The 23,912-nt window shown below is 32.5% G+C and overlaps 1 protein-coding gene across 2 annotated transcripts in view; it reads right to left on the bottom strand.

The window, feature by feature from the left end:
• Positions 1-5,646: 5,646 nt before the first annotated feature.
• The window catches only part of LOC144997998 (uncharacterized), a 32,316-nt gene continuing 14,050 nt past the window's right edge, over positions 5,647-23,912 (bottom strand). The window contains exons 2-16 of one of the 2 annotated variants that reach the window (XM_078957843.1): positions 18,104-18,997; positions 17,728-17,873; positions 17,504-17,606; positions 17,281-17,352; positions 15,270-15,368; positions 14,282-14,323; positions 14,116-14,196; positions 13,970-14,020; positions 13,719-13,800; positions 13,528-13,622; positions 9,959-10,030; positions 9,736-9,852; positions 9,043-9,111; positions 8,864-8,930; positions 5,647-5,932 (exon numbers count right to left, since the gene is read on the bottom strand). In XM_078957843.1, coding sequence (XP_078813969.1) covers positions 5,820-5,932; positions 8,864-8,930; positions 9,043-9,111; positions 9,736-9,852; positions 9,959-10,030; positions 13,528-13,622; positions 13,719-13,800; positions 13,970-14,020; positions 14,116-14,196; positions 14,282-14,323; positions 15,270-15,368; positions 17,281-17,352; positions 17,504-17,606; positions 17,728-17,873; positions 18,104-18,997 — 2,103 coding nt within the window. In that variant the 3' untranslated portion in view covers positions 5,647-5,819. The remainder of the gene's footprint in view (positions 5,933-8,863; positions 8,931-9,042; positions 9,112-9,735; positions 9,853-9,958; positions 10,031-13,527; positions 13,623-13,718; positions 13,801-13,969; positions 14,021-14,115; positions 14,197-14,281; positions 14,324-15,269; positions 15,369-17,280; positions 17,353-17,503; positions 17,607-17,727; positions 17,874-18,103; positions 18,998-23,912) is intronic. The other variant, XM_078957844.1, reaches the window with a different exon arrangement.

The following is a 23,912-nucleotide window of genomic DNA, read 5'->3' on the forward strand; positions in this document are numbered from 1 at the left end:
CATTAAATTGTTGGAGCTAAGATTGACTAATCTTAGTTAGTAATTCGAGTAAATAAACTTAGCTGTGTTAGAGAACGTGGATTGTGACTATAATTGCGTTTGATAATAAATCTTACATAGCATATTTATATTGATAATTGATTATGTGTTTAATTGTGTGTGACCATACATAGTTTGACATGAATTAATTAATTATTGGTAAAGTTAGAACTAAATTACTAATACAATTAAAACCAACTTGATAATCCATAATAATTAGCTAGCCATAAGGACGAAGTGGATTCGAACTAAACAAGAGTGTGTTTTTACCTATTGAATTTGAGTAAAGTTCATCTGATCTTGTAAAATCAGATAAAAACCCCTTTTAAACTTGTTAATAATTAGGTTGATTTAATAGTAAGTAGATTAATTAGTAACATCGTTCCATGTGATCGACACCTAACTTACCCAAGCTATATTGTAATCTGACTAGATACACTGCCTATAAGTGCATAGTTAGTTTAAGTTTGTTAGGTTATAAAAATTAAAATTAGTGGGTACTTTCGTGCACATCACTGATCAATGGAAAGTACATTGATAGGTAGGGGTGAGTTGCACAATAACTTGGAAGCAATGGTGGGATCCTTGATGGCAATAAATTAAGAATGAACAAGTTCAGTCCATAAGAGTTTGGATTTGTCACGAACATTATCTTATGATTATGGTTATGACAAATTCACATGGATAGGAACACATACACCATATAATCTAAGTGTCATAAGGTTTCTCTCCTTCATGAAAATGATTGTGAGGAAACGCTTTCACTAGGAAGATTCTAAGGAGATAGAGATTGTGTAAATTACATTCTCAAATTCAATTATGATTATGGCATCCCTCTTCATATTTCGAATTGTGAGATTTGGCAATTAGTTTAAACATTTAAGACTTATTGCTATAAGTGTTGAAATTGTTTAGACACACATATGAGTTATCTAAGGGAAGGTGAATGAGTTTTGAGAAGCTTAGATAAAGGCTTATCGAAGCATATCGTCTTAGAAATATGAACTTTGGAAGTTAGTAAGTATTGCTTTTTAGAAGTCCAACTGTTTTCTGAATACGTGTCAAAGCTAGTGGGAGCATAAATGTTATGCTGGTATGGATATAACCATCATGTTAGTGGGAACATGATTATTATTTTAAGTGTTGGAAGATAGAAACATTAATTATAGAAAACAAAAGGTTTTAGTTTGCAAAGTTGTAGGGGTTGAAAAATTGTTTTTCTATAATTAAGGGAGAGAATATTATACTTTGTTTCAAAATCTAAAAGCTTGGATCAAGAAATTTTAATCAAATTTAGTCAAAGGACATATATGGATGTTATGTTGAAAAGATTCAACATAAATGAATTCTATATATGGCAATATTATAGCAAAAACTGGTAAAGTATCACTTTTTTCATTATGAATTGTGTCCCATACGCTTTGGGTATAGGATCGATTGCATATGCTGTAATATTCGAACATTCTAAATTTTCCAAATGCCTAGGGAATTAAGAGGGAAAAAGGACTAGAACCGAATTTGACTAAAATAATTAAACAACTATCAAGGACGATCTAAGGTTCGCCAAGCATGGTCACTTGTCGGCAGTTGGAAGTATAGTAACGAATGGACCATATTGACTTTATTATGCATAGATAAGACTCTATTTAGAATGAGTTGTCATATGGAAAATATGGAAATGTTTCCATATTGGGAGTTGGACGTTAAGAATCTATGTCTAGATAAGAAACTTTTATGAAAGAAGGATGTTCAAAGGAATGTACTTTGAATGTGAGACTTCATATCTATGGAATTGCCTTGTAACAATCTCCAATAGAGCACTTTGTAATATTATTGGAAAAGTCTTTGTGATTTTGGTATTGTGACATTACGAAGGGATCGTTGCATAAAATGTAAGAATCTAACATATTCTAGTAGTGGCGAGACTCTTGTATTCTTACACTAATGATAAGGATTAGGAATTGTGAGATGAGTATCATTGGAAATGTGTTCAATTGATCTATTTCACAAAGTAAGTACCATAGGTAAACATAGTGTGCATGCTTGGAGCATGGGACAAATGTTGTTATAATTCAAGTAATAAGTTGATTATCCGAAACATTATACAATGAATAATGTGTAATCAATATGGTGACTAAATAAAAGGAGTTTTATTTATACTCAAAAGTTTGGGTCCATATTGGATTCGATTATTATTGTGTTTCACTTTGCATGTTTTGACTTCCAGAATAACTAGGTTATTCAAACCATCCAAAATCGATCATATTTTGGAAGTAGATATGAAAGAAGACTTTCATGAATCCGTCTGTAGATTGTTTAAAGTGTTTAGACATAGCACAAGTTTGCTGCAGAGTTCATGAGTGCTCCCATAAGGTTAGAGTATTGGATTAAACTCACGCTCACTTGAATCGCTTCATGGATTTTATCACGAGTGATTAGTGAGACGATAATATCTTATATTCTTGAAACCGAGACGTGTCAGTTGTATTCTGTAAGTCGGTTGCACATTGATAATATGAAAACGCACCAGTAACTTGGTGTTATAAAACATATTGTTGTGTGTGATTTGATGAGTAGGTACAAGCAAACATTTGGGTTGAAGTTTATCCGTTCCTTTTACCCAAAGTGGGATAAAAGCGATATATATGAGCCCCTCGATGATTTAGTGATGATACCCTAAGCGCTTGGCCAAGTTGTGACTTAGTTGATGTGTTCAATTGTAGTATGTTGTCAGTATTCATAAATCGGAAATCGGGAAACAACACATGCACAGAGATTATGATTAAAATCCATGTCTCAGTTCATACAATATCTATAATGGAGGAATATATGATCCCTTATCTAAAGGATATGTTACTGATAAGATTAGAGTTGACAGCGGCTTTTAAAAGTTACGATTGCTGATCAGGTTCTGAAGCCATATGCAAACTAGTTATTAGACTTATCTAAGTGGGAGACTGTTGGATTAGGTGTCTAAGCCCATAACTAGTTTGGCATGTACTTGACCTGATTATGAGCATGGTCCTTTTGGGTTACCTTCACCAAAGCAACTGATAAGATGAACTAAGGAGAAAGAGGATTGATTATGATTTACTAATAAGAATAATATTAAAGAAGAAATCATATTGTTTAATTAATATTAGTCAAGAATTAATTAAGAATTAGTTTTGTGACTAAAAGAGATTAATTAAATAAAGGGGACTAATATTCCAAATTATATGATAGTTGCATAAATGGGCTAATGGACTCCATAGAGGTTGGAGTGGACAAAATCTATGGGGAAACCAATAAGAATTCGTCCAAGGCCTCTAATGAGGGAGTCCATGGGCTGCTTGATGCTTATGCAGTCAAATTAGGGTTTCCTTGTTTGATAAACTTAATAGCCTAACTATATAAGAAACCCCTAAGGCCCCAAAAACGTGGTGAAGTGATCCCTAAGAGTTCTTGGACGTTTTGTGCCTTCTCTTACTTCTCTTTGTTCATCTTGTTGCTCATGGTGTTTGTGATTCCAAAGCTTTAGGGTTTGCATGAACACCATAGGATTGATGAAGTGTACAAAACCCATCAACGTCGTGAATCCCCTTGGGCACGTAGTGGAAATGCAAGGTCATAACAACCAATATGCAGGACATTAACACGTCGTGGACCCTACTTATCCATGTCATGGAAATGCCAAGACAAAACAGTCGTGATTTTGAGCATCGCCACGTCGTGGCAAACCCTAGGCCACACCTTGGCTACTGGCAGAATGCCAAAATCTCCATTAAGTGCTTAATTTCATCAGACCAAAGCCTAAAACATTAGATCTAGTTGTTTTTACTGACTTAATGGATAAATTTTCAAACTTTATCCATTAGGACTCCATGCCAAATCAAGATCCATAACTCTAAGTTCTTGATAGAATAAAACCTTTTGTAAAATATGCATAGCTTCAAAAACAAGATCAAGATGCAAACTTTCCCAGTCCAACAAGATTAGTAGATGATAAAATAAGCTCAAGAGGTGTTGGAGTTCTGCCCAAGCTTACAAGGATCAAAAAGGGACATAAATGATCAAACTACAATAGCTAGCAAACTAGAGGTCAAGATGGATGTTGTTTACTCACAATGGTACATAAATGAAGTCCATTTGCTAGATCTACACGTCAGCTCTTAACCAAAACACTTTGCAAGAAACTTGGTCTTCAAGCTCCACACCAAAATATGAGAAAATGGTCTTCAAATGGCCAAGAAACACCAAGAACACATAAAGAGGGCTAAGGTTTTCAAAATGGAGAGGTTAGAGGCTGAAAAGGATGCCCTAACCTGGAGTTAAGGTGCTTAAACATATAAGAAACCCTAAAAATCCATGGTCAACGTTCGCCACATTGTGGCCATTCTATTGCTAAGTCGTGGTGCCTACCCAAAATACACATTCTCCATCTTGTATGCAACGTCGTGGCACTCTATATGCCATGTTGTGGCATATGGTTTTCCTCAAAAACCATGCATTTGACTCCCTTATACTATCCACTAATCTATTATGGGAAAACAGTGTTACAACAAACCTTAGGAGAGGGGAGGAAAAATCAACATTTTCAGTAACCCTAGAAGGGTTGTGAATTTAGTCGATTGAGAGGAAATGGAAGAGGGAGCCAAAATTTCAAAGGAGAGAAAGTACATCTTGGGTTTTATCCCTAGCTCCCCATGTTGTAGTTGCTTAATCATATAACAATTCAAATAGCCTGATAAGGGTTATCCTTAAAATCATCCCTTATTATTAAGGGTTCTGGAATGTTCCAATTAATTAAACTTGTAATTAATTAACATTCAACCCATTTAATTAATTAATTCCAAAATATTTTCTAATTAATTTATCATATCTTGAAAAATTAATAAACTAGTTTCTCCTAAATTATGTTTCCTTTTAATTTCTCAAATGACTCTTAAGGAAAACCCAAAAGGATCCTATTATTACTAAAAATATTAAAAATAGTTATGATTTGGATACTCTTGACAACATTTTCTTCCACTTTATTCATAATGTAGATGTAAACAAAAAAGTAAGCCTGATATATTGCAACAAAAACCAACAAGAGTAGCTAACTTGTTTCTAATTCCCCAAGCAAAACATCATTTTTGTAGGTTTCAAGTGAGAGTAAGTGTTTTTAATGTCGGGGATTTTAAGAAATGTTTCAAAACTCAATTGCAACTAATTGGTCTTATTAGTGAGTTTGTTTTTTTGGTAGTATGGAAAATGAAGGGGTTTACCTCTTGGTAATTTTTATTTTTTCATTATAAATGGATTGGTTTACCTTTTCATAATTAACATATAGGTTATGGTTGTATCGCCTATATTTCTGTCCTGTTTTGGCTCTCGTATAAGAATACGAGGAAGTGAAACATGCACTTATTGATGATACTTTATTTGTATTATCGTTATTTCGGAATACTATATTGTTTATTTGTCTGGTTCAAGTTATTAAATATCACATAGCATACATTTTATATTCTTGTACAACTTAAGTTTATCTACATGAAAAAAAACATTATTATGTGTCAATTATGTGCACATATGAAGATCAATGAGTAATATAAGCACGAAAATCAGGAGAATAAACAACATAAAGAGTGTAAAGATTTACGGTTTTATTAATGATTTCACATGTTGGTCAAACCTTACTATCTTATTTATATTAATCCGAAAAAACTTAAACACTTTGCACTAGCTTAAGGGTTACAGAAGTAAGGCATTGATTGCTATGTTATGACTTTCTTTTGGTAGAAGTTATAATTGTTGCCTCATTCTTCATCACCATTTGTCTCCAATTTCATCTTTCTAGCATCAACCTTCATTTTATTATGATTGTGTGCTTTCTTGAACAACTCGATAAAATTCACTAGAGAAGTTATAACTGTAAAAACAAACGGAAAGAATCATGATAGATCCTTCTACAAAATAAGAAAGAACAATTTAACCACATATTATCTAATTACTTGAACAATAACAAAAAAAACCAGCTCGACTATTCTTAGTTGGAGAATAGATATGTTGTTATCTTTTCTTTTTATAAATTTAGATTCTTGCGATACACTATTATTATAATCTAGTTTGTTTCTTTACAGAGCTTGGAAAAAAGAAGTATTCGTGGTGACAATGAAACATGCAAGAGAGGGTGATTAGAGATTTTATATATATATATATATATATATATATATATATATATATATATATATATATATATATATATATATATATATATATATATATATATATATATATATATGTTCATTTGAGACGAAACTAATTTTGTAACACCTAGGGATGAGTTTTTCTCTACTAAATTGTTCTCATATTATATTGTTCATAAAAGTATAACTTATATATTATTGTAACATTATATGTTTTATGAATACATTAGTGTAAAATGTATTAACAATATTATTTTATAATATTATAATATTTCATATATTATATTTTTTGGAAACATAGAAAATCAAAATATTTCAATACAAAAAATATAGTCTCATAGTCTCACAAACACAAATGTATATATATATATATATATATATATATATATATATATATATATATATATATATATATATATATATATATATATGAGTAAATTATTCAAAGCATCCCTGTGGTTTATTCAAAATTGTACATTTGGTCCCTAATTTTTTTTTTTTTTTGCACTCGGATCGTCCATGTGATATAATTTTGTTGCGTTTTTCGTCCCTTACATACATAAAGTTAGGGACCAAACGTGCAATTTTGAGCAAACCATAGAGACGAAAAACGCAACAAAATCAAACCACATGGACGATCCGAGTGAAAAAACAAGTTAGGGACCAAACATGCAATTTTGACAAACCATAGAGATGATTTCGGTAATTTACTCTCTCTCTCTCTCTCTATGTGTGTGTGTGTGTGTATTTATATATATGTGTGCAAATTATTGAAATCATCCTTATGGTTTATTCAAAATTGCACATTTGGTCTCTAATTTTTTTTTTGCACTTGGATCGTTCCTGTGATTTGATTTTTGTTGCGTTTTTCGTCCCTTACACACATAAAGTTAGGGACCAAACGTGAAATTTTGACCAAATCATAGAGACGGAAAACGCAACAAAATCAAACCACATGGACGATCCAAGTGCAAAAACAAGTTAAGGACCAAACATGCAATTTTGACCAAACCATAGAGATGATTTCGGTAATTTACTCTCTCTCTCTCTCTCTTTATATATATATATATATATATATATATATATATATATATATATATATATATATATATATATATATATATATATATATATATATATATATATATATATATATATATAGGAAAGCAAACATCTTATTGTTAAGTATATAAGTTTTGGTATTAAAGCTATTAATCTACGTCGTTTTGTATGATAATTGATTAGCCTTATCAAAATCATGTATCTTAAAATATCACATCAACTATAAATTCTTTAGTTTTTTTTTCCATCCTTTCTAACATTTCTTTCTTTATTTTTTTAACTAGTTGTGAGACCCATGTATTATATGAGTTAATTTAAAAAAAATTAAATATAAAAGTTAAAATATTTGAGAACTTTGAATTTATAAGGAAATAAAAAAAAATATTACAATTGAAATGTTTTTTATCTTTTAAATTTAAACAAATAATTAAAAAAAAACTAATGAGCCTCAATTTAAATTTTTTGAAATGAAAACGTAAGTTTATTAATGAAATTGATATCCATTTATTACCATATTTATTTAATTATTATATTTAAAATATTATGTGAAATTTAATAAAATAGAAAAAGTAATAAAATAACATATAGAAAAAAAATAATTCAAAATAGCCACAAAATGACATTTGGCAAATTAAATGTAAGTTTCTAAAAAGCTCGTCATGGCTCCGCCATGGCTCACCACGACTCCAAGGCATGTAGTTGCTGCTGAGCTTTGACAAATTGTCGCCTTAAGTCATATATGTATATAAAAATGAATAATAGTAGAAGATTTATATAAAATTATTAATTATATATAAATTTGCCGACTTATGGCACGCCTTCCAAACGACGTGACTCGCCATATAATTCGAAAAAGTTTGAGGCTTGACATTGCCGCCAAGTCACGCCTTACGTTATTTAGAATATTGTTTAAATGAGAGTTTGACATGTAGCAAAAAACATTCATTTATTAGAATAGATAAGATCACTCATTCTCTCTTCCAAGTGTGCTCGTTTTAAAAATCAAGGAGTAAATTTTTGGCATGATCGATTAAATTAGAGAACTTTTAGTACGAGATGTTTTAGGATACATGGAATTTGATTTTAATACAAAACCACGTAGCTTATTGATTTTAATAACTATATCTATATACTTAACAACATTATATTTGCATTTCCATATTAATGGTATATGTGTTGGATGATCTAATTTTTCTTCTAACATAATAACATCACTCTTGTGACACTGCTGTCAACACAAAATTAAGAGGCCAGGCAGGTATATATAGGGTCTATTAGATAGACTTTGATTGGCGTGATTAGTTTTAGTCAATATAAATGCGAAAGGAACTCCAACAAAATCCCTCTACACTTGAATCACTAGTCTTATAAACCATTTTTCTGACTAAAACTGATAACGGCGACAATATTCTATCCAACTTGCCCTACATATACATACCCTTTTACTTTTCTGTTAATAGCAGTGTCACAAGACTTCTCTTATTATGTTGTGATACAAATTATATCATGGTACACATATACCATTAATAGCTAATAAAACCTTTCTTTATACTTTGAGAATCACGATAGTGCCATTAAAAACTACAACAAACCTTGTCTCCATGAATAATAATCTGGATCCTCTCCAAAATATATGACAAGTGACTCTATGTCCAGATACTGCAAGACATGTATTCTTGTTACAAAGTAAATTAATACTTTTCTTGTTCATTTCTAAATGATGTTAGAGTGAACATATATAATAATTAAAGGACTTGATTAAAAGACTTACCACTTCATCAAACAGGGAGATCAAAGATGGGAGTTTTGCATCAGCACTATCAAGAAATGGCCTCAAGGCCTGGAGAGTAGATGTAGAATTAGTGTACTTTTTTGAAAGAAAATATAGCCAATATTGAAAATAGTCATTACTAATTGTATGAATTATTATCTTTCTCATGTGGACACAATATGTATGGCCTTAAACCCAACATATGGAATATGTAACACTTTATCCACACATACATCCTTAATCATACGGGGGACGTATATAATTTGGGAAAAGGAAACAAACAAAAGGTTACATATAAAGGAGCTCCTAAATCTACACTGCTTAAAATATTTAGATTTAGGATACTACTACATATGTGAAATTTCCATTGACCCTGATAAATTACAGAAATCACACATCGTAAGAGGTTGAAAGTGTTGTTGGTCACTCACTAAAGGATCCAAATTCAGTACTCTTGATTATGGAATCCTTCAAAGCCTGGTACGAAGCTAAATAGTCTTTCCAGTTATGAGATACATAAATGGGTTTAAAATGTTGTCAACTCAATGATTAAACCACATTAATCTAAGTCATTAATTGTTATCTTGATTGTTTAGTGTTCAATTCAATAAAATATTTGGCCATCCTCATTCACAATTTCCAACCCATTATACTAAAGATACATGAAAATTAAACAAACATATATTTAATTACCTTTCGAAATTTAGCAGATACGCTCCCATCACTGACTGAAGAACTGAATTCCTGCTTAACCTTCTGAAAACTATTGATTATTGCAGACTTCTCGTCATACAAATCTTTAATTTGTATCTAATGGTTTGATGTGATTACCCAAATGGAAAAAAGATTACATGTCAGCCTTAGGCGTCCACATTGCTAGGAAGAAACTCAACTAATTTTAAGGTATTAGACATACCCAATATGCATCTTGCAAGTGAGTCATATCATTGTAAAAATACAACAACTCAGGCGTTTGCTCGGCAATAACCTGTAAATATGGAATAGCAGTATGTATGCACCCAAAGTCATAACATTATAAAAATGACATTCCATGATACTGAAAACATTGTTAATTTTGTTTGTAAATGGTCTTCTTTTGCATTCGCTCATTCTTAATTTTCCTGAAATTTGTTTATGTTTTGTGTTGTAAAGTATTTTATTTTGTGAATATGTGTCTCCAAACCCACTCCTACTTTTAAATCAACACAACATTAAGGGACAAAAATGCACATTGTTTTATGTCTAAGTTGCCGATGTAATTGGATAAATCTTGACCTTATTGCCGCTATTGAAACTTAACAATGGGATATTGGGATCCCGCTCCCGAAAGAGCATATGTGGAAAAAAAGGAGTCACCCCTTGCACCTAAGCAGTCCTTGGTCATGTTTTTTTTTTTTTATTATTAATATTATTAAAACATCTTATTGTACTTTTGTAAAGCATTATGACAACTACGAATCTAATAAAATTTCTATAGTCTGCATGTGGATAAAAAATGATTACTCTGAACAGTAGTGTTAAATCCTTGTGTTCTTAATTTCTCTTATGTGTTTGTATGTTTGTCACATTATCAGCAAAACTAGGATAGATTTGTTGGTTTATCTATATCTATATTTATCCTTGGAGAGATAAAATCCTAGCAATTTAAATACATAGTCAGAGCTCATGTACTTATAAGATGTGAAAATCTGAGGATGCGTTTGGTTGCGGAAAAATGAACCGTTTTCCAGAAAAATTTTCAAAGAAAAATGAGAATTTTGAAAACGCGTTTAATTTGTCTATTTTTCTCAATTTTTCACGGGAAATGAAAATTTTCCGTTTTTTAAAATTACAAAAAAGTTAGAAATTTTTGGAAAACCAATAATTATTGTTTTCCATATTTTTCTAATTCCAAAATTTTTCTAAAATATGAACACGCACTCTACCCCCACCTTACCACCCCCCAACCCACCACACCCCTACCTACCCACACCTACCCCAACCCCTACCCAATCCCCCCCCCCTCACACACACACAACCACAAACACACAAACATACACAAAAAATCAAACACACAGCCACACCCACCCCTACCCATACGAACACACACACACACATACACACAAACACACAACCATACACACCCCCACCACCACCCCTACAAACACACACACACACACGCATACACACACACACACCCCTAAACAGACACCCAACCCAACCCCCACCCACATCCACACCCCACCAACACACACCCCTACCCCAACCCCCACTCACAAACACATACACACCCATACCCACCTTCATCCCCACAAACACACACACACACCTACAAATACACACCTACCCCAACCCCCACTCACATCCACACCCACAAACACACACCCACACCCACACCCACCTCCACCCCTATATACACACACACACAAACACAGAAGTACACACACCCACCCAACAAACACCAGTATAACAATCACCGACCTACCATCACCACCACCACTACCCCATCACCAGCATCACCACCCCCGCCACCACCACTGTCGCTGCCACGACCACCACCATCGTCGCCATCATCAACACTACCATTCCCCCCCCCCCCCTCTGCCCCCACGCCCACCCTACTGGCTACCGTTTTCTAAAAATGAAAACTGATAGAAATATATACATCTAAACGCGTTTTCTAATTCTCTAAAATTGAAAATCAAAATGAATAAGTTTTAACTAAACGTGTTTTCAAAATTTTCCAATGAAAACCGAAAACGAAAAATGAAAACTGAAAAGGGAAAACGAAAGACGGAAAATAAAAACTGTTTACCTTAAACACCCCATTGATAGAGTGAATTTGTTCTCGGCGTCGCTCTGACTTTTCTAAAATGGGTTTTCCACCTAAAATTTCTGGTGTCTCTCTTCATTTTATATTATAATGCATGTCAATTTATAATCATTATTGGGTGCAAACTCGAATTCTAAATTACTATCGTTTGTTCCATGTGTATAAATATTCTCAAGGAAATTGATGATGTTCTTTGGTTGACTTTTTCCACAATTAGCATCAGATCTTGCGGGTTTGTTATTAATTTATTTAGAATTGTTGATATGCTTGATTAGTTATGTATTACTAAAGCACAATATTTCTTTGTTAGATAGGAATGCTAGATTTCCGATATGGCTTGTGTAGTTGATGGATTTGTTAATCCAAATTGATTTTACACAAGGCACTTCTAGAGTCGGAAAGGATACTTGTATGTGGAAAAAGAGGGGAAGGACCTAAACGTTTCATAACAAATTTGTATTAATAATAAGTTTTGCGTATTAAATTTGTTATTATTTGTTTCTTAATTAAATGTTGCAGTAACGTTCATTAATGTGTTACATGGGCTTACAGTTTAGTGGGCTGAAGCAGCTGGAATGTAGGCTATGTGAAGCTAAAAACATATATGGGCTGGAACTTGTATATAAAAACTCTTTAATCCATCAGATGTCATGTTACCAAGCTGTTCTTCATCTTCATTCTCTGAAGCGTATATTTCAGGGTTTTCTTCAAGCTCTTTAGTTAAAAGTTGTGTTGAGAAAATACTCTCCCAGATCATACATAGTGATCTGGTTGCTTTCGATTACTGATTTATTTCTCTGTTTGATCAATTTAATTTTGTTAATAGGTTGTTGATTGTATCTGTTTAATCTCTAAAACTAACTATAAAACTCTTTGTATCATTCAGCTTGTGTTTAGATTTCTTACTGAAATTTGTTTTGAAGTCTTAATATGTTCAATATTCATACAGTTAACATTGCTAGAAAATACATTATGAACCCGTGGAAAGGTCATCATAAGGTTGTATGGGAGATCAATCGTGGATCGAGTATGTGTTCAGTTTAGGCGGTGGAACCATTAGAGGAGTTTAGATGGTGGTGCCAATAGTTACGGTCTACAGTTGACTATATGGCTGTAACAAAAGAACTTAAGGTGGACTACGTTTAAGTTAAGTATACTTCTAACTAAAGCATTTATGGAGGCAATTTGGTTTAAGAGATATGGGTTTTTATCTGGAAGGATATCAAGATTACCAGTTATCTCATGTTCAAACTAGGACAGACTTATTGGTAAACAACACGGCCATATAGTGGCTTTGTTTTAGTTGTATTTTCTAGGTTGGGTGTTCCATGTAAAAGTTCTATTGTGTCTTGCTTCTTACTGTATTCTTATACATTGTTTTAGCATAGTGAATTTCTGTTTAATTCTATTCGGCTTGAATCAGTACCATTGGCTTGGCATGTATACTAGTTATTAGGAAATAGATTTTCTCTTGTTTGGCTATCTTGTGGTCCAGTGTGATCGATTTTGTCACAAACTTGATTTCCAGATCTATTGAAAGATTGTTTGGGCAACCAGAGGTTACTTTATTTCAAAGGATTTATGTGCGGATGCTTGGTTAAGTGGATATTACTTATAGCTATCTTTTTAGTAATTAAGTGATATATGATCAAAATTAAGAGTCAAGGCTGTACCTTGCATAAGAAATGCAATAATGTGATGTTCTTGTCTCTTGCCCATGTATAACCCAATCTCTCAAGGCTGCCTAATTTGAATCCTTCGGCAGATCCTGCAACATAGATGATATATGTCATTGTATGAAACAAGGATTGGAAATATAACCTCCGATATATAAAGATATTTAAGATATGGCTTTGTGTTGTACCTTGAGCTATGCCTGCATTTAATTTGTTCCCTAACATGAGAATTATTTGCATTATCTTAGCCAGCTTTGTTGATTCCTTGATCTAAATTTTGCAGATGAAGTTAAGACTAAACAAACTGGTGCAAGTATAAATATGTTCGTAATATGAAGGGTGCATGAGGGTAGCCTAAATAAAGCTAACATGATACTTCCTCATTTAAGAGGGTATGAGCTCTAGTGAATTAAATATTAAATACCTAAATGAAACTCACCTCTTTATTAACATCTTTGATAATATTTAGGGTGTCTCTAAAATTGTTAACCTGCGATTTTTTTGAACGAAAAGACATAAACAAGCTAAGCCAGACATAAATCTTTTGTCAAATAGCAAAAGGATTAATTTTGTGAGAATATTCACCCTGCGGCTAAAAGTAATTGCAAATGCAAATACTTGTAGTTTTGAATTCATCCTTGGGATCTTTGCACACTCCAAGAAGAACTAAAAGGACAACTAAATGTGTTATCTAAGGTGCGATTATATATATCTTTCTGCAATGAAACTTCCAATCTATGATTAAAAATACCTGTTCACACTCTCCAAGTATTTCCTTGTCTCCCGCATAGTTCTGAGATGTAGAAATATGATTGCAGATTACGAATAACTCTAGCCACTATTGTTAGGATTAAGGATCGAAAAAATAACATGCATGATAAAGATGCAAAGAAAAATAAACAACATAAGGAGGTTCATGCAATCAAAGTATGGTCAATTAGGCTAGAGGGAGTGGCCTCGCCACCCCTCTCGCCAAAAGAGTCGCCAAGCAATGTTAAACCATTCTCTTAAGACTTGCTAGAGTCGCTAGCTATAAGTCGTTATGGACTCAACGAGAAGAGAGAGAAAGATTATTGAGTTGTTATTGGCTGTTTACCTTTTGACTACAAAACTATTGGTTGTTTGTTTTTTCTGTTCTTTTTTTCTTTTTCAAAATAAAACCTATTTAAAATCAAACACTAACACTCCCTACATTTTTGTGCTATACATGGCAAGCCAATGTGTCATAAAAAGAACTAAAAATCCTATGTGACAATGTGCTAGGAGTGTTACCACTCCCTCTAGCCTTAAAGATATGCCCAATAATAACTACTCAAGAAAGTGGTATATGTGCATTTTGAAAAGAAAAAAAAGGTAAAATCACAAAGACTAAAAAAAGTAACTATTTTTGTTTACATTATGCCATAAAAAACTAAATCTGAAATGTGCATTGAAGAGGATTGGTCCTGAAGATTTAAATATTTTCAACTGCTCGCTCAGGACAAGTCAGAAAAAAGTGTATATATATATATATATATATATATATATATATATATATATATATATATATATATATATATATATATATATATATATATATATATATATATATATATATATATATATATATATATATATATATATATATATATATATATATATATATATACTGTCTAACATAATTTTCCATCTAATTTGTTACGTATGGATATATTAGAAAGAATACAAACTAACATAGGAAAGAAGTGAGAAGTCTTTACCGATAGCATCTCCATTTCTTCATTTGTTGGACAAAATTCATTAAGATCATAAACTTGATCGACATTCACATCGGAAGAATCTAACGCAAGGATGGCATTCTGAACACAAACACAACTTATTAAATAATGCTGCAATGGGCACATGCATTTGGTTGGAGCCTCGTGTTTGAGATTTGTTTTCATTAACGTACATTAGTAGTTTTGTATTGGCAGCCGTGTGCATCTTTGAACATTTTGTCTTTGAATGTGGTTCGTTTACTAATGAAGACTGAAGTTCTCATGTTTTAATCCATGTAACTAATGTTATTTGTTTTCTTATTTACCTCATGTTTTATAAATAAAATTATTTAATTTATTTTTAAAAAGTTAACTATAGTTTTGAATTTACTAAAGGTCTCAGATTCTACTTCTACTAACTATTTTAGTTTTTTGCTTTATAATTTATCTCAAGTTTGTTTATAATAAACAAAACTGTTTATTTGTTATAGTTAATTAGTGTCTAATTAGTTGAAATGTATGATTGTTATAACTACATACTTCGACGTTCATCAATTGCATATTATGTCTTCGCAAAATTTACTAATTTAGTGGAAATATGTTTTTCAAAGCACCTATTTTTTGTTTTTGCCCAGGCCAAAAAATTGGTTGGTTGGACAAGTCCTGCAAGCATGTTGTTTGAAAGTCTTGGCAAAAACCCAACATAGATTCCATCCCCGATATTTTTGTCATTCTCGTGGCAAACTGCAAATAGATTATACATGAAAAAAAAAAGATCGGCTGTACCCAAAATACATTAAGACCGAGCCATTCTAAAATAAGGCCGGACCTAGAAAAAGACAATTTGAGAAAACACGGGACGATATGAGACCTTGCGGGACCGGTCTAAAAAGAACAGATGTTCTGAGATGGGTGCCTAAAACTACATGAGACTGGTCCCAAAAAAAAATATGTAATTCTATACATTTTTAAAAAATCCAAAAAAATGTCTCTAAATGTCATAAAAATAAATGATTCTCTACTTGTGAGTTTGCAAAAAGTTTTTTTTTTTTTAAATATCTTTTAAGTGTTCTCACTTTCATTTAAGGAAACGTTAGATTTTATAAAATATAATGTAAAATGGTTTTTCCTCCTTATTATAAGAAACGTTAAGGGGCTGTCCATATTACTAAAAAATTTACGATCCAAAAAAATGTTATGATCCAACTCTCAAGACAAAAACTTGATTTGGTTGAGACGTCATGATCTAAAAAGTTAACGCTTGTACGAGACAAAGACTTAATTCGGTTGAAATGTTATGATGTAAAAAGTTACGATCCAAAATGATGATTTGCGCCGGAATAAAATAATTTAAAATATTATATGATTCAAAATGATATAATTCATGTTGTTGTTTTGATTCAAAGTTTTATAAACATCATTTTTTATAAACCAAACTCTATATGAAAAAACCTTATTTTGTTGAAAATGATATTATACAAAAATGCTATTATACAAAAATGCTATGGTCCTTAATTATAAATTTTGAAATTCAAAATTATACAATTGCAAGAATGTTATAATCCAAAATTGTTACAAGATAAAAACTTGATTTTGTTGAAAGTGTTATGATCTAAAATGTTTTCATCCAAAATCATATGATACAAATCTAAGACAGGCCTACAGTTCAAATTTTTTTTTTTTAATGTAAAAAAATAAAAAGAATGATTAGTGGTAGTTTTTACGATATTTTAGGTTCACATCGGATCCGGACCCATGAAATGCTAACGTAGAAATCCATTACACTTGAAGAGTTGAATGTATTATAATAATTTACAAGCATATTAGCATACTAACCATAGGGAAGTGAACCTAGTTCGAAATTGAGCATGTTGTTAGGATAATGATTCACAACCTACTTTCTTAAATAAATGGGGTTGTTGTTAGCTTGAATGAAAAAAGTTTTGACTTGGCTCGATTATCGGTTTTTTGGTTCCATACCATATTTTGGCATACTCATAATTAATGAACTTACTATGATATCAGCTATAGGAAGCTTTATGTCTTGAAGCATAATTCTGCAACTACTTGCTCTGTCCGGATGAACCTGTAATCGAAATTTAAGAAAATTATCAAATTTACTTATGAATGCTTATAAATTATGTGAAAGATTTTATCACAAGAATTAAGCAATGAGATGTTTCTTTTACTTCATTATTTCATGAGAAGTAGTTAAAGTAAAGTGTGAGTCAACTAACCCAAAAAAGGTTTTCTAGTTTAGGCGTCTTGTAACCTGGCTGAGCGCTATCCTTGTATTTGGAAAACAACATATCAAGCTCACTAATATCCATTTCAGGAACCCTACAAAGTAAGAAGTTTCACCAGTTTTAAGCTAAAGCAAAATATGATACTTTTGCTTATGCCATAGATACATCCATGTTATAAGCACTAGGATCAACTTCCATCAAATAAACCCACATACCTTGATCCATGTTTATGTGACACGTCCCATAAACTTCCTACAGTTGCTCGGGTTGTTTCCCAAAGCAGGGGCTTCAAGGATCTTTGATACTCATTGTTGCTCTTTGAACTTGGAGTTGGTGGTGGTGTAAGATTCAGAGGTGCAACCTTAATAGAGGTGTAGATTTAGTTATATATAATACTTTACTTATGATACTTGGACACATAGTAGTGTAAACAAACATAATCTAGTAAAAGATCCAACCACCATCCTTTGGATCACATCCATTGTTATTTTAACAAGATATATTAGTTTTCATAAAATAATAATGAAAAAATTAGATAGATTTAGATTACTATAAAGAAATAAGTGCATAGAAAGTAAATGAGCTACGTACTTGACATTCGAGTGCAATTTCAAGTGTTGTCAGGATCTCTTTCATGGATGGACGCTCTTCACGATCTCTCCTCAGACATCGATAAGCAATTGTCACAAACGATCTCAACGAACTAGGACTTATTTCATCTTTTATATTACCAAAGATAATTCCACTTAGGTCGCTCTTTTCGTAACAATTTCTTGTCAGTTCTGCTAAAGACCGATGTTCATATTTATTAGGAGTATTCAACCTCCCACACAACATTTCGAACAACACCACGCCAAAGGAATAAATATCCGACTCCTTTGTTGGTGAGCCTGTCTCTATATATACTGGATCACAATAACCAGGTGTCCCTACAGCACCGGATATAACAGTTTTTTTTTCTTGGTTAGCAACAATAAACTTGGATAGACCAAAATCTGTGATTTTGGCATTCCAGTTTTCATCTAGTAGGATGTTGCCACTTTTAATATCGAGGTGCCATACGCTTTCTTGGTAACCATCAGGATTATGAAGGTACACCAGTCCGCTAGCTGCTCCAATGCATATTTTAAGGCGTCTAACCCATCTTAGATCATAGTTGTTTAGATAAAAGTCAAGACTTCGCTTAGCTGCGTACTCATACACGAGTATTTTCTCGTTGTCATCATCACAATATCCCAAGAGGTTGACAATATTACCATTCCTGTATTGGGAAAGGTTACGCTCGTTCTTAAACCCACGGTTTCCGTGCTCGTTTGTGGGATTTAAACGTTTTACAGCAACGGTCATGATATGACCACCAGAATGTAACAGTTCTCCCATGTAAACTTTTCCAAATCCTCCTTCCCCAATGCATTTGTTTGAAGCAAAGTAGTTGGTAGCTAACTGTATATCTCTTAGTGATATTTTGGTCCCTTCAGCATATATCTACACCACAAGCCAAGAGACGAGCTACAATAAGTTTTTTTTTTGTCCATTTATGTAATTTTCTTGTAAAGAAGTTATAAACTAAATGAATAAACGTGATTTACATGGTAGAAGCCAAACAAATAAGCTTTTGTCATAGGGAAAAATACTGATTTAAGTTAATTTTTATTAAATTTCATGTAAAATATTTTTTTAACAAAATTACAAAAATGTTTCTAGTGGATTAATGTCATTTATTTTGGACATAGTCCAAAACTTTTTGATATTGCGGATGATCCTTGTAAGCTAGTTTGGTCGTGAATTTCATGCTCTTTTAATTGTTAATTTTTAATAATTGTTATAACATTCTTTTGATATTTATTAATTTTTCTTCACTGTCATATCGGTATGTGTAAAATCAGGAATCTTTTATAATTAAGGAAATTAAGGTCTTCGAATGAGATTATAGACATAGGAATAAGCCCCCTACATTGTTACACAAAGACAATGTTTGAAGGACTCTTAAAATCCCACAAACAATCTGAAGTATCAAGGTGTTTGAGATCATGACAAGATAAAAGATTTCATGTAATGCAAGATTAGAGATTTATGTAAACATAAAAAAGAAGAAAGAGGTGCTTGATTCTTATCATAACATGTTACGTCTTGCAAGCCACATGAAGGTTGCAAAATGGAAAAGACTGCAAATGTGGGATATAGGATGACGTGTCTCTGAGGATACTTTCATTTCTATCTTCATCCTCCCAAAATTGAACACCATTTTTGTTGTTTAGGAGTTGCAAAAAAAAAAAGTAACATAAATAAATAAATAAAAATCAGATCTACAACAAGAATAAAGCTAAATTTGGATTTGGAAGGATATAAAACCTGCATCTTCATCTATCTACAAAAATCAATTGATTTTGTTATTTTTTTCGTTGTTCAAAATGAAACCTTACCATTTAAATCCAATTTTAAAATCAAGAGGACACAAAATGAAACCTGACCATTTTCAGAATACATAAGAGGGCCGAGAATGGAAGGCGCTGATTGTAAGGGTAAAAGCATCACCAATCCTACGTCAAACTCCAATTTTACTCTATTGTAGATATTAAACATGCTCGATCCAACTCCATTAATTTGGAACAAAATGACTCTAGATATTTAGTTATACTATTCATTTCTCCAAAATGGAATTGAACTTTTTTACTTATCAGTTTTAGTCCCTGGTATCTTAGGTTTATCAAATTCTACTTTGTTTTATTTGACTAAGTATAATTTAAATGATATTTATTAATCATCATTATAAAATTTAATATTTATGTATCAAATATATATATATATATATATATATATATATATATATATAATAAGATTTTGGATTTTATTTTGTACTAGGTTTTATGATTGGGCATTTTAGCTAGGAAATACTAATTAGCTATTCTATATATTATGACTTTCCCTTTTCATTGTATTTGTAATTCTCTTTGATAATAATATAAAATACTAGTCGTTATATGTCTTTCACTTGTTAGTTTTCATAGATAAGAGTTCGGTTGATCACTGTATTTTCGTTTTGGGGGCGAGTTGTATCAGGTATACACTATTCATCAAAGTTACTATTTATCAACACTATTCACGTATTGTTTGCAATTTTGGGTATGGTTTTCTTACTAGTTTTTGTATTTATTTTGATTTGATTCATTTGTTTATACGACTTCGAGGGTTTTGTTTTGTTTGTTGGTCTTGTTGATATTAGTTGTCGTTGATGCTATTTGTATTTATTGTTTTTTTGGTTATTTTCGTTTGACTGATATTGGAAATATGGCCCCAAGAGATGATTCTCTTCAGTCTATTACTATCCAACTTGATGGAAGAACTATGCTTATTGGAGTTATGTTATAAATAATTTCTTGCGAGACAAGACTGTGTGGGGGTTGTTAAAGGTGACAAGAAGAAACCAACAGACGAGAAGGCTATGAATTATGCAACTTTACTAGATTAATGGGAGACTGATAACTCCAAGATTATTACTTGGATTAATAATTTTTTTATCTAGTCTATCGGTGCTTAGTTGGCGAAGTATGACATAGCAAAGGAGGTTTGGGATCACTTAGATTTTGATATTTGAGCCCTCCAACAGAACAATCTCAATATTCATGAATTTTATGCAGTTATGTCGGATTGGTGGGATCAGTTGGCTCTTACAGAACCTGATGTGTTGAAGGATTTTATGCCTTATATTGATAGAAGAGAAGAGCAACGCTTGGTTCAATTCTTGATAGCATTACATTCAGATTTTGAAGGCCTGTGTGGATCAATTTTACATCGCACACCTCTTCCCACTGTTGATTCGGTTGTTCATGAGTTGAATGATGAAGCAACTCGTATCAAGTCCCATGCTGAAAAATATCCTAAGAGAGCCACTTCTGCTATCTTTTCCGTTCCACAACGACCTTGGTCTTCAAACCAAAATCGTCTCAAAGTTGCATTTGATGAGTTTGCTTTCTGTAAGAAAAAGAACCATTGGAAGGCAATTGTTCTTTACTGACAAGCAAGAGAAATCAGTAACAACATCAAATGAGATCATCTGCATAGTCTCAGCCTTCATAGCAGAACATGTCTTTTGGATAATTAAATCTCTCATTTGCATCTTTTAGACCACCACATTATGCTGCTGCTATACCTTCAGTTGAGAATGAAACATATTTTACACCACCATCAAGCTTGGATCTGCAAATTGTTGAGCAGTTCAAATAGTTCATTATTGCCAATCCAATTACCATGTCACCTTTTATGTCTCATTCAGGTTTGTCTTCATCCAACACGTCATGTATTCATTCATCCTTGTGGATATTGGATTTTGGTGCATCTCATCACACGTCACCACATTTGTTATCTTTTGCTTCATTATCTTCCCATACACCTGTCTCTTTTATGTCTGCTAGTGCTATACCTATGTCTGTAGAGGGTGTTGGTTCTATTGACACTCCTTATATATCTTTAAAAGATATGTTTTTACATTCCCATATTTGCTTTGAATCTTGCATCGATTAGTCAGTTGTGTAAATCTGGTTGATGGGTCTTCTTTTCTGATTCATTATGTTGTGTACTCGACATTCGGTCAAGGAGGGTGATTGGGATAGGCCATATAGTTGGGAATCTATATGTTTTGGAGTAGCTACATGTTGTTGATGTTCCTACATCTAGTGTCGATTTGTCATCTTTTCGTTTAAACCCATCATCGTCTGTTTTTTATATTTTGCATTCTCATTTGGGAAATGTGTCAGCATCTCATTTACAATTTTTGGTTTCCACTGGTGTGTTAGGCTCTTTGAAAGCTGATGATATTTCTGATTTTTGTGGTTGTAAACTGGGAAAATTTTATTCTTTACCGTTTAATAACAATGTCACTCGTTTTGTTGCTCCATTGATATCATGCATTCTGATGTGTGTGGTACATCTTCGATCACCTCTAAATCGGGAGCTAAATATTATGTTTCATTTATTGATGTTTACACTCATGTACGTGGCATCAGATCTCCTGTCAAGACTCAAAACTCTGTTGTTATAAAATGTTTTTGGTATGACTTGGGAGGAGAATTTACCTTCAATCATTTTAAACTATTACTAGCATCTTATGGCACTGTACATCAATCATCTTGTACAAACACTCCTCAGGAGAATGGCATTGTAGAAAGAAAACATCGACATCTCCTAGAAACTGCAAGATCCTTACTACTTTTTGCTCAAGTTCCCATTATCTTTTGGGGAGATGTTGTTCAAACCGCCACTTATGTTATTAATCTCACTCCTACTGTGAGCACTCTAGGAAAGTCTCATTATGAAATTTTGTTAGAACAACTTCCAGATTATTCTTCATTACTAGTGTTTGGGTGTACATTTTTTGTCTTGAAGATTCAGGTCGAGAGAGAAAAGTTTTCTTCAAAATTAGCTCTTTTTTTTTTCTAGGATATGGTATTGGTCCGAAAATTTATAGGTGCTATGATCCATCAAATCAGAAATCCTATGTCTCTTGCAATGTCACTTTTTTGGAGCATATTCCATTGTTTAGCATTCTTGTTCAATCACATGATGTAACCTGAGAGGAGCTTCGTGTTATTGATCCTTTTATCATTGACATTGATGATCCACCACATGTCACTGATCCACCACCAACTACTGATCCATCACCTATCACTAATCCTTTACTTATACATCATCAAGACCCCGCTCCATCGAGACCTTATCGTAATAATAAGTCCACAAAGAGGTCATTTCTGATCCCCTTTGGCAAACCACTATGGATGAGGAACTTGCAACTCTTTATCAGACTCATATATGAGATCTAGTTCTGCTTCCGCCTGGAAAAGCACACGATTAGTTGTCATTGGATATATAAAATCAAAACAAAGTATGATGCAACCGTTGAGCGTTAAAAAGCTAGACTTCTCGTGCAAGGTTATGCACAAAAGTATGGTATAGATTATGACGAGATGTTTGCTCTTGTTGTAAAAATGACGATTGTTCACACCTTGATTGTAGTTTCTTCCATTATCCAATGGAAGATTTATCAGATGGATTTCAAGAATGTGTTCTTGAATGGTGATCTTCATGAGGAAGTATACATGTCTCCTCCCTCTGGTATTTCTCACCAACCAGGTGAAGTTTGTCGACTTCGGAAGACATTATATGGCCTCAAACAATCCCCTCAAGCTTGGTTTGAGAAATTTTCTATGCACTTCACTTGTTTTTCAACCAAGTAACCATGATTTGGCTCTATTTGTTTGATATATAAATATAGGTCAAATTATTCTTTCCTTATATGTCGATGACATGATTATTACTGGTGATGATCATGATGGTATAGATTCTTTAAAGCATGATTTGGCTCACCTTTTTGCTATGAAAGACTTAGGTTTGTTACGTTATTTCT

This window comes from Lactuca saligna, chromosome 5, assembly GCF_052625555.1.
Source record: "Lactuca saligna cultivar CGN05327 chromosome 5, ASM5262555v1, whole genome shotgun sequence".
Classification (NCBI taxonomy): Eukaryota; Viridiplantae; Streptophyta; class Magnoliopsida; order Asterales; family Asteraceae; genus Lactuca; species Lactuca saligna.